General features: G+C 37.2%; 1 protein-coding gene across 1 annotated transcript in view; it reads left to right on the top strand.

The window, feature by feature from the left end:
- The first annotated feature begins 12,157 nt into the window (after positions 1-12,157).
- COLEC10 (collectin subfamily member 10) overlaps positions 12,158-17,369 on the top strand; it is a 39,410-nt gene continuing 34,198 nt past the window's right edge. The window contains exon 1 of the mRNA XM_003782388.3: positions 12,158-12,394. Within this exon, the coding sequence (XP_003782436.1) occupies positions 12,247-12,394 (148 nt within the window). The 5' untranslated portion in view covers positions 12,158-12,246. The remainder of the gene's footprint in view (positions 12,395-17,369) is intronic.

The raw sequence follows: 17,369 nt of genomic DNA, 5'->3' as shown, positions 1-17,369 counted from the left end.
TTTTCAGCAACCTCAGTCAGGGCAATAGGCTTGTAAAGTGTGTAAGGGCCATTTTATTTAAGGATGATAGAACATTAGGATCCCTCAAAGCACGAAAATTTGAGGATCCTTACATGGCTGGAATCTGGGTTCCATATTTCTGATATCTACAATATGAAGAATTGTGTTTGAGTTCTCATGAGTAATAGTTCTTAAGAGGGGCTTTACAGTCAACAATGGGAGTTTAGACCCTGACTTCACTACCTTTCTCCAACACTGAAGTCAGTTACTAAATCCTTCTAAAACTAGTTACCTATTTCTAAAGTGCAGATAACACCAGCTTCTCAGTATTGCAGGTGTTAAAAAATGATATGAGTCTAGCACGATGGCTTGCACACTGCTGAACTTACAAAATGACCTCTATTCTTTCCTGTAGTCTTGATTTAGTTAATCAACTTGAAGTAGTTTCCAATAGTCCCTCTGTTATCCATAGGAGATACTTTCCATGATTCCAAGTGGCTACATGAAACTGCAAATAGTATTGAACCCTATATATACCATTTGGTCCTTATATACATATCTATGATAAAGTTTATAAATTAGGTGAGGTAATTTATAGTAAAACAGAATAATTAGAACAATGTGCCCATATCAATGCTCTTGCCCCTTGGGGCCATTTTGAAATGAAATAAGGGTTACTCAAACACAGACCCTGCAATACCACGGCAGTCTGTCTGACCCTGGTAATAATTACCATGTAACTAATGTAGAGTAGAGAGAGCGGAGACAGTAGACAGCATGGGAATTCATGTCCAGATGAGACAGAGGGGATGGCATGAGATTTCATCATGATACTCAGAACAGCACCCAATTTAAAACTTGAATTGTTTATTTCTGGAACTTTCCATTTAATATTTTCAGACCACAGTTGACTATACGTAGCTGAAACAGCTCAACCGGCTAAGGCGCCAGCCACGTACACCTAAGGTGGCGGGTTCGAATCCCCAGCCCGGACCCACCAAACAACAATGACGGCTGCAACCAGAAAATAGCCGGGCGTTGTGGCCGGCGCCTGTAGTCCCAGCTACTTGGGAGGCGGAGGCAGGAGACTCGCTTGAGCCCAGGAGTTGGAGGTTGCTGTGAGCTGTAATGCCACGGCACTCTACCCAGGGGGACAGCTTGAGGCTCTGTCTCAAAAAAAAAAAAAAAAAAAAACAAAGTGCAGATTAGAAGGGGCTACTGTATTTTAAGAACACAACTTCTGAATGTAATTATTCACCGGGGAACTCTTCCATATCATATTACTTATTAAACACTAATCACCTAACAATATTTATATTTTAAAAGATATGTGATGCAGGCCCGGCACCTGTGGCACAGTGGTTATGACGCCAACCACATACACCGAGGCTGGTGGGTTTGAAGCCAGCCTGGGCCAGCTAAACAACAATGAGAACTGCAACAAAAAATAGCCAGATGTTGTGGCGGGCACATGTAGTCCCAGCTACACAGGAGGCTGAGGCAAGAGAATCGTTTAGGGTGAAGAATTTGAGGTTGCTGTGAGCTGTGATTCCACAGCACTCTACCAAGGGCAACATAGTGAGACTCTGTCTCAAAATAAATAAATAAGTAAATACGTGATGCATACAGAAAACTTGTAACAGACAAGGAATCACACCACAGACCTGGGATTGGTTTGAAAAATCGGACACAAAACCAATATTGAGTCGATCTCATTAGTATGATCCAGAACGTACCTGCCTATGTATCCTTAAGACAGCCAGAATTACCCACAGCAATCTTGCTGGAAATCCATAGATTTTAGTTTCTATTTTCTATGATGTATTCTTACCTCTAGAATTAATGTTGAAAAACTTTTTTGCAAACAAAATGCTCACTTATAGACAAAACTTCCTTTAGGTTGAATAAAAATTGTGCAATGTCCTTGTAAGTTTTTGGATTCTTTGACATAAAAAGTAATTGTCTGAGTAAAGACTTAAGTATCTGTGCATGTTATTAAGTAGAAATCTTAGTCATTTATGGGAAATTAGAAAATGAAGGATATTTTCTTGATGACTAAGTTTAGACCTTCCCAAAAGCATTTCTGGAAAATATGTTTTGAGAATTATATATGATGTAAGTGACCAAGATCCATGACATGAAGTCTCTAAAATATAAACAGACCATTAAAAAGGGACATATTATTTATTAAGCCCCTGCTTCCCAGCAGAGCTGAAATAAATATTTATCTCCATACAGCAGAAAATATTTTCCCAAGACTGGGTTATAGTCTGTGTTTTATCAGTTCAATGAAGGCCTGGTAGCCTCTCTGAACTCCTCTGTGCTGGATGTCAAACAAATATAGTAGGTCAATTGCATACTGTTCAGTCTATGTGGAAACCCTGCTTATTGAGGCTTCTCAGAAGCCAGGGGTAAAGGAAAAATGGGAAGTTGCACCTACCCTGAAGAACACTGATCCCTGACCTCTGTGTACCACAGGAAGAGAGGCAAGGATGCTTTTTAGTAACTTAACCTTTATCTGCCTTTTTCTTAGCAACCCATGTACAATGAACCTTTGTTTGACCTATCTCCACAAAAGGAACATGGACCTCATTCTCTGTATTTGAAAAATGGAAAGCCAAGATGTAGAACAAGTAGATAATCACCCTAGAAGCATGATTTTAGATGGAATTGAAAGTTGGCCCAATGCCTTTAAAAGGTCAGGTCACGACTACTATTTAGCATAATTTCCATTAAACATATTCGATTAAATCATCTCTCGGTCCTAAACAGCATAAACCAATTTAAAGGGATCATGTATTTGAGCTGACTACCAAGAATCAAAAATGCATTGTCCAAAAAAGTACTATTGAGTATAAATTTCCCCTGCGTACTGCCAAAAGCATCAAAGAATCTCCCAGTTATAAATCTGAACATGCATTCTCTTCACAGAGTTGACAAGTTACCAAATCCTATTAACTCTTTCTTTAAAATATGTTGGCCATTTTTTTATTTCTCATTTTCGAATTTTTGGGATCTCATCCATTCCAGTGGCTTTCACTGATATATAGATGACACTTTAGGCTGTACCTCTGGGTGGTATTTCTTTTGAGCTACTAGAGAGCGCTCTTTGAATATTCCAGAAAAATGTTGAGCTCAACATATCTAAAATTCAATTTTTCATCTTCTCACCATTTGCATTTTTTTTCTGGCTTCTATAAATGGCATCACATTCAATTGTTCAAGGCAGGAACCTGGGAATCACCCTGATTCTCCCCTCTCCCTTACCTTCCATTTCCAGAGAAATAATAAGTCTTCTCACTTCCACTTTCATTAATACCTCTTGAATCTACTTGCTTCCCTAGAACTCCACTGTCACTGATAATGTCCAGGGGACTTTATTTATAAAGTCAGGCCCTACAGGTTGCTTACCCAGTATCCATTCTTGCTTACCCAAACCATGATTTACTTAATTAAAATATTTAATCTCTTTGTCTTCCTTGCTGCTAGCCCAGAACATAATTCTGGCCAGTGAAACATAAGTAGATTTCACTGCAGAAAGTTTCCCAGAAGATTCTTTAAGATTTTGATTAACTTAGCTGTCTTGCTTTCTCAAGCCCTTGATCCATAACTTTTCCCTTCATCTTTCCACATTGTTGGTGCAGCGTCCGAAACTGCAGCAGTCTTCTTATGACTATGAGGAGAAAAGCCAGATGCAAACGATGAAGCTGGAAAGTAGAATTCTGGTGAAAGCATGGGGCTACTCTGTTAATAGCATGGGGCTATTCTCTGCTTCTGTATTTCTTATAATCTGAAAAACACAAACACAAACACAAAACCAATAAATAAACAAAACACTTCTCACTAAGCCAACAAGCCACCATCGCTGGGTTTCTATTAATATTCTATAAAGACAATGAGGCTCTACCTCTGACGCATCCCCTGTATTCTGCTTTCCACTTCTATTAGTGAAATCTTCTCTCTCTTAAAATCCTTCATGGGCTGCCATTTCCCTCAGGGTATTTTTCAAACTCCTAAGCAGCAGGTACAAAGCCTTTCAGGATCTGGTCCTCACCTATGGCTCCAGCTTCAGTGAACTACTTCTAGTTTCTCACATACATTATTGTACCTCTCAACTAACACTTTGCATATGTATACTGTTCTATGTGCAATATCTTCCTTTCATTCTTCTCCACTCTGCTGGGATAGCTCTGACAGGTTTTGCAAAATCCTGCTTAGGAAACATCTTCTGAAAGAAACCTTTCCTGATCTGCCAAGCCTTGGTCAGGTGCCTCTCTTCTGAGTCCTCATGACAACTATATGGCCGGGATTTATCCCCAGTAGAATATTTCCCACACTAATGGCATCTATTTTTATATTTCTGTGTACCCTCAAGTAGATGGAAAATGATGTCTTGTAAGTACCTCATTTACTGTTAAAACTTCAGAGCCCATCCCAATGTCGGACAAATAATATTATATAGTTGTTGAAGGAGTAAATGAATAAGTTTTCATTATGTATATCAATCAAGCACAACATTCCATCATTATGTGACGGTGTAATTATTCATTCTAATGTATCCAATATTGTTCAAAACATTACTTTATATAATTAATCACAGAAGAACCATAAAGAAAATCAAGAACTTGCCTCTAGCTCCATTAGGAGAGGGTATTGATTCCTCAGTAAGTAAAAAAAAAAAAAAAGTTTAGAGACACCCGTGCTATTTAATATAATTACTTTTCGTAATTAACTTTATTAGTAGGTCTATTGAAATAATAAAATTTAGTTGTATCTACACTGTTTTCAGGTTGTTCTCTAGCCATTTCTTTGACTACAAAAGCCCCACCTACAGAACCTAAAAACATTTCACCGGGGCATACAGAACTGGAAACAATCTGAAGCTTGCTTACTTATTGAACCTACAAGGACTTCTCTCTAAAACAAAGGCAAAGCACAGTTTGTTTAATTGACTATTTTCAGGTTTATAAACACTACTTGAGAAGTATAAACATTGCAAGAGTTTTGAAATGCAATTTCCATGATAGGTTTCCTTATCTCTAGTTTTATGGAGGTATGAATTATATATCATTCAATTAACCACTTGTAAGTGAAGAGGTAGAGTTTTTAGTGCAGTTATATGTTGTGCAGTCATCACTGTAATCCCATTGTATAATACAGCCATCACCTCCAAAAATTCCACTGTGTCCATTTGCAGCCAATCCTGCTCCCACCCTCTGCCCCAGACAACCACATATCTGCTATCTATGTGTACAGTGTTGCCTTTTCTAGAAATTCCATATAAAGGAATCATATAGTATTATCATTTGTGTCTAGTTTTGGCTCAGTATAATTTAGAGCAGAGCTGTCCTCCGTGTGTCAGTAGTTTGTTCCTTTTATTGTTGAACTCTATTCCATTGTATGGATACAACACATTCTGTTCATCCACTCACTGCTTGATGTATGTTTACCTTTTGTTCCATTTTTAATTATTATGAATTTTTTGAGAAAATTTATGTATTCATGGGAACATGTTTTTATTTCTCTCAGGTAGATATCTAGGAGTTTAAATATTGAGTTATGCTTTGAGTATATACTTAAATTTTTAAGGAGCTGCAAAACTGTTTTCCAAAGTGATTGTACCATTTTAAATCCCTACCAAGAATGAATAAGGGGGCCAGACATGGTGGCTCATGCCTGTAATCCTAACACTCTGGGAGGCTGAGGTGGATGGATTGCTAGACTCACGAGTTCAAGACCAGCCTGAGAAAAAGGGAGACTCTGTCTCTACTAAAAATAGAAAAAACTGAGGCAAGAGAATTTCTTGAGAAATATTCCAGAAATTAGAAGATTAGTCCAAAAGATAAACATATTCATGATACATAGTCCTGAAAGAGACATAGAGAGAAAAAGAGAGACAGGGATGGGTACAGGTTGGTGAAGGAGAGGATATTATCAAGAACTAATACAAGAAAATGTATGGTACTTACAGAGCCTACAGATAACCTGATACAGTAAAGGAAAAAGCCCACATTATGGCTTTATTACTGACATTTCAGAACATGTGGTATAAAGAGAAATTTTTTAAGCTTCCAGAGGAAGGAAAAACATTCTGTACAAAGTTTAGAAAATCTGGACATCAAATTTCTCAACAGCAATACTGGAAAATAGAAGAAAATAAAACAACATGTTTTACACCACAGTCTGAAAATTACTTTCATCTTGACATTTTATACCCAGCCAAAATGGTACATAATTTGAAGGTAGAATTGCTGTATTTTTAGGCATGCCATGTCTCAAACATTTATCTGTAGTTCACTCCTTTTCAGAAAACTACAAATGACAGACTACACCAAAATGAGGGATGAAACCAAGATAAAAAAGATGTAGCTATCAGAAAAGGGGTCGCAACACAGATTCCTAGACAATGATAAAGCAAAGTCTCAGGGCAACCGCTTGACAGCAAGCCTTCAATCCAAGTGGAGCAGTGAACTTGAGGGTTCCAGAAGAGATATGGAAGCTAATTGAACATTTATGTTCTCACAGAACTGACAAATCTCAAACAATTGGTAGTTGTTATGGGATTAATACATAGAAAACCATGCAAAGGAAAACAATGCAATTATTAAGCCTAGGGAAAACAAAATTAGTACAAGAAACGAAATGCATTTATAATGCATTATGCTATTCTGCTGTGAATTGTTGCAGATCCATTATAAAATAATCATTGAATATTAAATTAAAATTATAATATTAAATTACTAGAATGGAAAAAAGAATAATGTGTATGGAGAGAGACATACAGATGAAAGGGAAATCTCCTTCCATGCTATGAAGCCATTCACTAGGTAAATTGATAAAAATGAAAACCAGAATATTAATTTCAGTTTATCATTAAAAAATATGGAGAAAATATGGAGGAGATAAATGAAGAAGCACTAAAATGATTAAAACTGTTTCCTTATCAGAGTAAGAAGCAGGAGTGGAGAGTGAACAGAAATAAGCTTCTGTTTTGGGCTCAGCCTGTTAAAAAACCATTTGGTTTTCTAAAAATATACTTTTATAAATATGAAATTTGGAATATAAAAAACATTATTGTGTGTGCTTTTATGTTGCTTTCTAAATGTGGTGTTATTTTAAAAGCCATCCTGCTAATTTCCATTTCTTACAAACTAAATTAAGTTAAATTAAATCACAAGAGAGAGAACTTCAATCCAATAAAATACACATGGGAACGAACAAACCCAAAAGCAGGACCAAGGTTGAGTCATATCAATTTTTCAGGAAATCTCTTCTGGAGAGGATTGTCCTTATGTTACTGCTCTGTTTTAACTAATAAAACGCTTCTGCTTTGAATATGCTTGTTTCATATTCTAGATTTTATTTTCCTCCCAGATATCATGAAGCTGGATGCATAATAATTAAAATGCACAAGAACAGATGTTTCTGGGTATCTGTCAGGCACTGAACAAATGTTTTGATGTGCCATTTTGTCCAGTAATTGTGGATGAATATCTTAAGAATGGTATATAAGTGTCCTAGAGCTGCCTTGACAATTACCATAAACTTGGTAGCTGAAGACAAATTTATTACTCACAGTTCTGAAGGTCAAAAGTACAAAATCGAGGTATAGCTAGTGCTGAGCTCACTCTGAAGGATTTAGGGGAGAATGCCTCCTTGCCTTTTACAGCTACTAATGGCTGCCAGACCTTTTCTTAGTATGAGATTACATAACTCTAATCTTTGCCTCAGTCTGCACATAGTTCTCAGCCCTATCTCTCTCTTTCCTTTGAGTATCTTATAAAGACACTTCTCATTGGATTAGGGCCCACCCAGGCAATCCAGGAGGATGGCATCTTGAGGCATCTGGCTTATTTACATTTGCAAAGACCCTTCTACCAAATAAGTTCACATTGACAAGTTTGGAGAAGTAGGGTGTAGACTTGTGTTTGGGGGACCACCGTTCAGTCCATTAAAAACTATAGAAAAACAGAATAACAGGAGTCAAAATCACTTATTCACTTCATAATGCAGAGCTTGAGTGTAGTGAATGTAGAATGTAGAATGTTGAGTGAGACATTCAGGAATATAAATGGTGAGCAAGCCCACATTTGGGGCCAGAAGGAAAAGGAGGGGCTAGCAAATAAATCCGAGTGATAGCAAGATTTAATGGAAGCCAAAGAACAGGAAAATTTAGACATATCCCTGATGCCAACTAGTACATGGAGGCATAAGATGAGGGCTGAGAACCATCTGGGGGGTTAGGAGTCCATAATTTATTATAATCATTTGTAAATATAACCTTATGAATGAAATAGACCATCCAATGGAAAGATTGTAGAAAGACAGGAAGAAAGGAGTGCTATTAAAATGCCGAATGGAATGGCAAGTAAGGCAATGAAATCTAGACTAATTTTCTAAGAAATTTTTTGGGAAAGAAAAGAAAGATAATGTGAGGAAAGTATTTATAGACCCCGAAGAGTGAATCATCAAAGGGAATATTATCTATGGATGAAAATTGTGAGCCTAATGCCAACATGATTTTGAAAGGTTTTATAGGTTTCTTGATATCCCATAAATATGGGATGACACAAATTTGAAAATGAGACCAGTGACTTCATACGTCATACAAAGTTGTTAAATTCTGTTAAGTCAATTTTCTTTAGTGGACAAAAAAATACTGAGTGCTGCCTGGAAAGATTTCTACTGGCATTGAGAGTTTACTCTCAATTATCCAGAAAATACAATAACTGAGAACTACCTTCAGTGCCATTTTTTGCGTTAACACACGGCTTTAAAATAGGCCACAAGTCTATCAAGTTTATGGCTGGCATGAATAGGAAGAGATCAGTGGTAAATCTAAAAATAGCAGAATCGGCCGCTGACTCATGGAATTGTTCGGGTAGCTCCACCTTGTTCTGACCGCCTTCACCTTCCCTTTTCCACACAGATTGAGCTGTAAATACGCTCATCACAGTGTTCTTTATTCTAACAATGTTGAAAAATACTTAAATTGCCAAGAACACAGCATTGGTTTATTAATACTGTATGTATAAAATAGGGGGTGAATATGCCAATTTAAATTTGGATGTAATATTTTCTACCTTGATATGGGAAGGTATTTATATAAGTTATTGAGTAGAAGCAAAGTTTGGAAAGAAGAGAAATAGAATATGCCGGGGAAATTACTAAGGACTATCATTTGCTTCGAATGGCACCCAGTGAATGGTGAATGTCTATGTAGAAATGTAATGATTCTGTGTTCACCTGTGCCAGTGAATGCTTGAAAAGAAGAAAAGGAAGTGAAATGGATTTACAGCAGTCTACACAATTTAAAGAGCACCGATTTTCAAAGAATCATAGAATTCAGAGAGACCATCGAATGTGTAGTCCAAACTTCCTTTATCTGCCTTGTGGCAATTGAAATTGAGTGATTTGCTCTGTGTCACATATCTGGCTATGACAGACATAAAATTTGAGGCTTCTAACACCATTCTATTAATTCTTACTATTTCCCTATCACAGTTAACCTGACAAACACATCCATTCTGGACATTTTAAGCATGTGTGAAAATTAATGCCTCTCCAAAGCTCGAAAATATTTACCTCTATGGAAACCAAATAGCATTTTAAAAGCAGGTGGTTTGGAAATAGTTTATATTTGATATTTTTGTTGATCACTTTTTCAATTAATGACCTTGCAAAAATTGCTTAAATATTTGAGCCTCAGCTACAGTGCTTGCAAAATGAAAGGATTACTACCTAATCCATGGAGTTATTTTGAGGCTTAAAGGAGATAAATTTGCCACTAGCTCTTAGCCTGTACATAGTGACTATTCAATCCATGCCAGTTTCTTTCCCTGCCGCTGCCTGGATTGCTTATGAAAAGACCAGCTCAGTCATATTCTATGCCTTTTGTTATGAGTTGAAATGTGCTCTTCCCATCTCAAAATCCACATACTGAAGTCCCCGCCCCAGTTCCTCAGAGCAGATTTCTGTTATTTAAATCCCTCAGTTTGTGGTACTTTGTTACAGCAGCCTTGAGAAACTAATACATCTGTATTTCTTGAATTGATCATTACTTACACTGACATGTCTTGGGGATAATTCTTTGACAGTCAGTTCCTACCAAAATTTGTAAGGTCATTGTTTTCCAATTTCAGGGCAAGTAGATCCAAAATCCCTTTCCCTCAACTTTCAACATGCTTTTTCAGAATTGCAGAAGGCTAAGGAGCCTCTCCAATAAGAGGGTTCTGGTTCCAGTCTTCCAATGTCTTACTAAACCTGTGCTCTTTCAACCGGTTATAAGTTGGTGGAATAGGTTGATGACAAAGACCTAGGTCAAGTTTATACACAAATAATCTATTTCCAAATCTATTCTGCTTTTGAGGAATCATAATACCACAAACTTGTTCCTACCATTTATCAAAATCTTGCTGGAAACACCGCTTTAATAAAATTATCATGACATACAGCATTTTGCCATGCATAATGCACACTCACATGTTTTACCCAAATTTTCGAGGAAAAAAATCTTTCGTTTTAATTTTTTATTTAAATTTGTATTTGTTTCTATTTAGGTACCTGGGTTTTTTTTTTTTTTTTTTTTTTGTATTATAGAGGAATTTTAGTACTTATTTCTTAACATATTATTTAACATATTCTTATTACATAAGAAATTTTATGTAACAAATAATTACAAAGCATAAGAACAGGTACAAAGTACAAGACATTTTATGTACTAGTAACAAATTTATGATAGTTATGTACCATCTAAAGAGCTCTTGTCACTGGCAATACCTGAGGTATTGTCTTCTTCAATTTTTATATTACCAGTGTCTCCTGAAGACTCATCTTCCTCATCTTGGTCAATTTTATTATCCTCAGTTCCATCCGTAGCACTGTTGATGCCATATTTTTTAAACAATTTCACAATCACTCCCTTTTTGATACAGTTTCATGATTTTAGGATCTAATCACAAATGTGAGTGCTGGATGCTTTCTTGATTCTGCCTACAGGTTTTAAATCACTATCAAATGAACACATCCACATTGCATTGTCCATTCTTCCTTCATTACAACCTTACAGGGTTTATTTACCGGCACATTCAGAGGTTGAAGTTGGCTGGTGAGTCCACCAGGCATTACAGAAAGTTGGGCTTTCAAGTCTGCTATGAATCCTTTACACATTTTTCAAAGGATTTTCCAATACCTTTTGTAAAAATATCAGCTAGATTGCTAGCTCCTGCCTATAGTACACAAAGAGAAATACCTTGGTCTTTGTTGGCCTAAAATGCTTTCATTGTAAGTCTGTCATAAGCTCAAAGAAACTGATTACCATATTCCAGGGTATTATTTTGCATATGGATATTATTATTGCTTTTAATGTATAAGTATAAATAAAATAATTATAAACATTTATAGAGATACAGAATTAGTATTGCCTATGTATAATGCTTATCCCTATTTTTCCCTCAAAAATTTGGGCAAAAATGTGTGCATTCACAGTACTCTCTCATGCAATTCTATTTACCATAATTTGCCAATATTTAATTTACTATTAGGCAATTGATATCCCTCCCCTCAAATAAAGCTTTCCCCACATTTAGACTATACCCTTGAGATAGTGTACCAGTCGCACAATTACCAGGCCAAAGGTTATAAACATTTTTAATATTCTCCATACTTACTCCAAATTGCTATGCAGAAAAGCTTGTTATTCTTTCCTTTTAGGTTTAATCAGAAGGCCCATTCATGGCAGCACGATAAAGAAATAAGGTCACGGAAAGCCCTGGAAGCATTAGTGTTCAACTGGCACAAGCAGATAACAAATATCACCTCACAAAAAGCTCAAAGCCCTGCCTGGTGTTTGCATAATATGTGGCTGAATAAAGACCTCTCTGGCTCACAACCTTTTTGGAACCCAGCGTTTAAATGTAATACAGCCTATTAAATTGTCAAGTACTGAACAGAAGGCATCTCTATCCTCTTTGCTCTTGGAGATGTTTCTCCTGCACACTTGAGGGCTCAGTTCAGAGATAATTTTTGAATAAACTGTTGTCACTTGAAAATAAACAGACTGGACAATGTATGGCCTATTTGGAATACTGAGAAATAAACAATCTAGGATATGCTTCGTTCTTGTCTTTGTAACCTTTTTGGAATGTGTCTTCCAGATAGTTCCTTTTCTTCCCCAAAGCAGGAGGTTTCAGTTAAAATAAAGCTGTTTATTTGCTTCTGGAAGACCCTTTTCTGAGAACCGTAGCAATGAATACCTTTGGAGTCCTGCTTCGAAGAAACCAATTTATCCTCCTGGTACTATTTCTTTTGCAAATTCAGAGTCTAGGTTTGGACATCGATAGTCGTCCTACCACTGAAGTCTGTGCCACACACACAATTTCACCAGGACCAAAAGGTGAGGAAAGAAACGGAAATTTTCATATATAATAAATGTGATCTCTTTCCATATTGCCCGACCTCATCCCAACTTTCAATGACTTTCTTTTCTCTTCTCCCTAGCTTTCTCCCACTTTGCTTCTATTTTGGAAAATCGAAAGAATTTTTTCCCAAATCTAATCTGTTTAAAGCTCTCCCTTGATGTTAGGTGGAGAACGTTGGGAGGGGGAAACCCAGGGTGGGAATCTGATAGAATGCCAGGGCAGGGGGGAAATTCCCTCTTCCATTCTGCTCCAGGGGAAGACACACAATTAAGGCCTTGGTCTTCGGGAATCCTTTCTTTAAAAGCATCTCTATTCTTGGGCTGCTTTCATCCAACTCCTTTCTCATATTGATGCTGGTAAAGTTATTTAGGCAAAAGGTCAGTAAAGTACAAATTATGTATTAATTAATTAACTAATAATATACAAACTATATGTATAAATCATGTATTTCATAAATTAATGGGCTCCTGGGTTCCATGGTAGAGGACAGGGATTTTTGTCAAGCAAGGGAGGTAGTATATAACGAACATTGCTTTTTTAAAAGTGGAATCCTTGGGGTCAAGTGCCTTCAGCTGAGCAATGATAGACTATTATAAAATTTTTTCAAGTAGAGCCGAGGTCCAAACACACTTTAAAGCAACTAGTTGATAAAAAATCTGTTTTCCTGGTCTCAGTTCTTACTCTTTTGTTCTCAAAGTGGTCACTGCACTGCAGATTGGTGCTACCTTATTAGTAATTCATGCTATGTTTCCCCAGGATATAGGGGGAAGGAACTGCAGCTGCTTAAAATTTTAAGTAGAAAAGACTCTTTCCAAAAAAAAAAAAAAAATCAAAGATGCATTACCCTATGCTTGTCAGTTATTTAAATGTGTATTGCTTAAAGTGCATTTTTCTTAATCAGTGAATTAATTTTCCTCTAAGATTGCAATCCCGGTTTTAACCTTTGATACGATAAAATAAATGCTGGAAGGAACACTGAGACCTTAGAGCTTCCAACTAATTTCTTGGGTGAATAAATGAATAACGTGAGGGCAAACATTCAGGAAAGAAAGTTTCAGTTAGAAATAAAGTATTTACTTAAAAGCATTGCTGGACTTTCCATAGAGTGTAGGGAACTTTGCATTATTCCTGGGGTGTCAGGGGAGGCGCTGAAAATTAAAGCAGTGGGAAAATATTTTCGAGACTAGCACTGTTAAACAGTTTCTCTTGCAGAGAAGCTGCAACTTTCAAACTGGAAACATGAGCAAAGTGACGTTAATGTCCAAAATATAATGTGTTCTAATTCAACAATGCCATTTACTCCAATTTAGCCAACATACATCGAATACCTGTTCAGTGTCAAGCACTATGGTATTGTAGGCACAAGAATTACCTAAAATAATATGCACTAGTGGTGGACACAACGGAGAGATAAATCATTTAGGAGGGAAACTGAGGGCCAAGGAGATTTTCTGAGATGGGAATTAATGAACTGAGCTTTAGATCTGACTCTTTTAGGCAGCTGAGGAAGGAATGCATTCCAGGGAGTGGGTAGAGCTTGCCAAAACCAAGAAGAGAAAACCTGTAGAATGTGCTTGGTAAGGAATCCCATTAATTCTTGCCTTTGAGAATTTACACAGAATAGATAAAAATCTTAAATCCTTCCAACAAAAAATAATAAGTATACTTTTAAATGTTTTTTAAGCCACTGAGCTTCTCTTTATTACCTCAATACACACGCAATTCATGTTTTGAAAACAAGAGTTATTATCACAAGTCTTCATACCTTTGTATTTTTTTTAACCCAATGAAAATCTTCTCCCTCCCTAGTAGAAATCCTAAGATTTCAAGCAATGGAAAACTCCTTAACTTTCTTCCTGATTATATTTGGTAATTATGAGATGATTACAAGCCAAAATGTGGCAGAATGAAAAAGTGTGTGCTCCTTGGGAGAGGGACTTGGGGAATAAGTGCTTTGGAACATGGAATTGTAGAACTAAGTCTGTTAGGGACTCAGGTGTAACTTCTTCTTTCCCCAGCACCTGGAAACACTGCATCAAATGGACTAAGTTTTCTCCTTAGTAAAAAGATTCTGTGATTCTGGCCTGTCCTGAATAGCTACCAAATTCCAAGTAGCATGTTAGATGCTAAGTGTTTGAAGCCAAGAAAAGAAAACTGTCGTAGGACTTGTATCTACATAGCGTTTGGCATTAGATTGTAAGGTCAGCACCTAGTTAACTTGTTTTTTTCTTTGCAAATTGCCTCCTCCACGTGCAAACAAGCATATTCCTCACGGCCTCTCCTCTGCTCTAGGGACTATCTCAGATGTCGCATGATATCTTCTCTTCAGATACAAAGTACGGGCAGTGCCTGTGGCTCAAAGAGTAGGGTGCCATCCCCATATACTGGAGGTGGCGAGTTTAAACCTGACCCAGCCAAAACAAACAAACAAAAAAAACCCCTGCAACAACACCAAAAAAAAAAAAAAAAAAAAAAAAAAAGATGATACAAAGTGCCATGGACTCTACCTCATTCCCTCCTGAGTACTGGGACAGCCTTAACCCCACCTCCCAAAAAGGCAGATGTGTACATTTAGCTCTACACAATAAAAAACAAAAAAGGATGGCTAAGGAAACCTTTTAAAGGACTGGGTTATTGCTTTTGTTCGATTCTATTTTTTGCCTTAGATCCAAATGGTCTATTTATTTCTCCATGGCTGTTCATCTCATTGCCATATTTACTAGCAGTGTAACACAGTGCTCAGAAATTTCTATAATAGACACTCTGGGGAACACAGACAATGAAAGGACCAGCTTTTCCCTTAATTCATTTCGGAGAGTGGAAACGAAATAAATTATTTTGAATTGCAGATGTAAAACCAATAATGCCAACTAATCATAGACTATATTGACCAATATGTAGATATTACTTCCTGAGCACGGCTTAGCAGAAAAAAAGACACTGATTTGTTTGATCTTCCGCGTGTTATTATGTCTATTATGCTTCAGCTTCTTGATGTGCAAAATGTGCCTTCATCACAGACCTGCTTTGAGAATAATATGAGCTAATCAATGTGAGCTTGAAGCTGTATGGATGTCATAAATAGATATTTAACAAATTCTATTTTATCTTGCCTTTCTCTTCCTAGCAGTCTAAATCTGTTGAGTGACAATTTGGGGAATACAAAACTTCTTGGTTACAAGCCATCGTTATTTTTCTTTCTGTGCCTTGCATTTATTGTTTTATGCCCCTTAGTAGAAAAATGTCCTCTCTTTCCTCTACCTCCTCTCACTCCTCCTCCCTCCCAAACTTTGTTGTTTCTTTAAACAATTTGTGTGAAATTCTGACCTCTAGTGGTGTTACTTGAAAACAACAAGGACAAAATAGGTACAATGATTATGGATCCATACAATTTTTAAAGAAAAATAAAGCACAGAGAAAGCCAGAAAATAAATCTTAACAAGAAATGTTTGAAATAATTTTAAAATCAGTAATAAATACTTGGATGATGTGTTGCAATTTTCAAGAAGCTTTAAAACACATTGTCTCATTTAATTCTGATAATTTCTCGTGTGGTAGCAATTTCTTTACATTTAGACCTAAGGAAACAATCCCAGGGAGGCCAAAGAGAGTACTCAGCATTTTTCAGTAAGTACAGAGACACGCAGATGGGACTTCATCCTGGCCCTCTGGCTCCAGGTCTGGTGTCATTTCACAACACTCCCCTAGTTTATTCTAGCTATTTACCAGCTTTGAAAATGCTGCCCATCAGTCACTTTTGGGGTGATTAAAAAATGGATAGGAACATGCCTCAAAATATAACATTGTGCAATTGCACAGTTTGACATTGTGCTGGGTACTAAAATATGCTGAATGCGGTGGCATGTCTTTTCTTCAGTAAATTCATTAATTCATTTGTTTGGAAATTAATGCTATTTCTCCCTATTGCTTACTTTGGCTTTTGTTAGCTTTTTAGCAGGATCTCTTTTCTATCATTGATATTGTTTTGTGTACGGCCTACGGGGCCCTTTTTGATCCAGCTTGCGCGCACTTCTCCCACACCATCTCAAAGTGCTTTTCTACTAGTAGTTTCTCTGGGAGTCTTAGTCTTTCCTCTTCTTCCTGACTCAGGATCTTGGCTTTTTATGTTCCCTCTTCCTGTGCCACCTAACCACAGATCTCCCCACAGATAGTTCCTTGTCTTCATTGAGCTCTTAGCTCAAACCCTATTTGTGCTTCGAGGCCCTGCCTAAAGACTTTGTACTTTCTGCCACAGTTTCCAAGACATTTCACTGTTTTCATAGGACTCACTACTAAATGAAAATCTCAAGTCTTTATTTTGATAGTTGATCCTACAATGCAAGGTGGACACATGCCACCTTGCTGAGTGTGTCTTTCTAAGCCTGGAAGAGTCCCTGACACATAGTGAGGGCCCAATACATATTTTTTTTATTAAATAAGTTAAACCAAATTTTCCAGGAAACCTGCCCCCCCCCCAACATTTTAGCTTTTGGCCCTGATCTATTAACACAGTGGTTCTCAACCTTCCCAATACTACAGCTCTTTAATAGAGTTCCCATGGGTCGCAACCCACAGGTTGAGAACCATTGTATTAACACAACTCCTTTAAAATATTTTCTAAATATGTCATGTAGTTCCTAAAAAGTATAGCACATGTTCCCATAAAAGGACTGCTGCTGGAGGCCGTTGTCACATTGTCATTGTGCACTTCTCCAATGGCTAAAGAATCTCCCTGCCAGTGGCCATTGCTTCTCCCTTAATTACAACAGTGTCACTGTTTCCCACGTGCCCCATCTAAGCCTATCTTGGCCACTAACTCAGTGCCACCTCATTCAGTAAGAAGGGTTTCTGTGGTGACTCCTATGGATAACCACCATAACTCCTCCATACACATGGTCTGTGACGAGATCACAGGGCAGAAAAAGGCCATTTCCCTTGCAGCTTGACTCT

The sequence above is a fragment of the Otolemur garnettii genome, unplaced genomic scaffold, assembly GCF_000181295.1.
Source record: "Otolemur garnettii isolate 467f Iridium unplaced genomic scaffold, OtoGar3 scaffold00004, whole genome shotgun sequence".
Classification (NCBI taxonomy): Eukaryota; Metazoa; Chordata; class Mammalia; order Primates; family Galagidae; genus Otolemur; species Otolemur garnettii.
The sequence above is the reverse complement of the archived record's forward strand: the minus strand, read 5'-3'. Positions and strand labels throughout refer to the sequence as shown.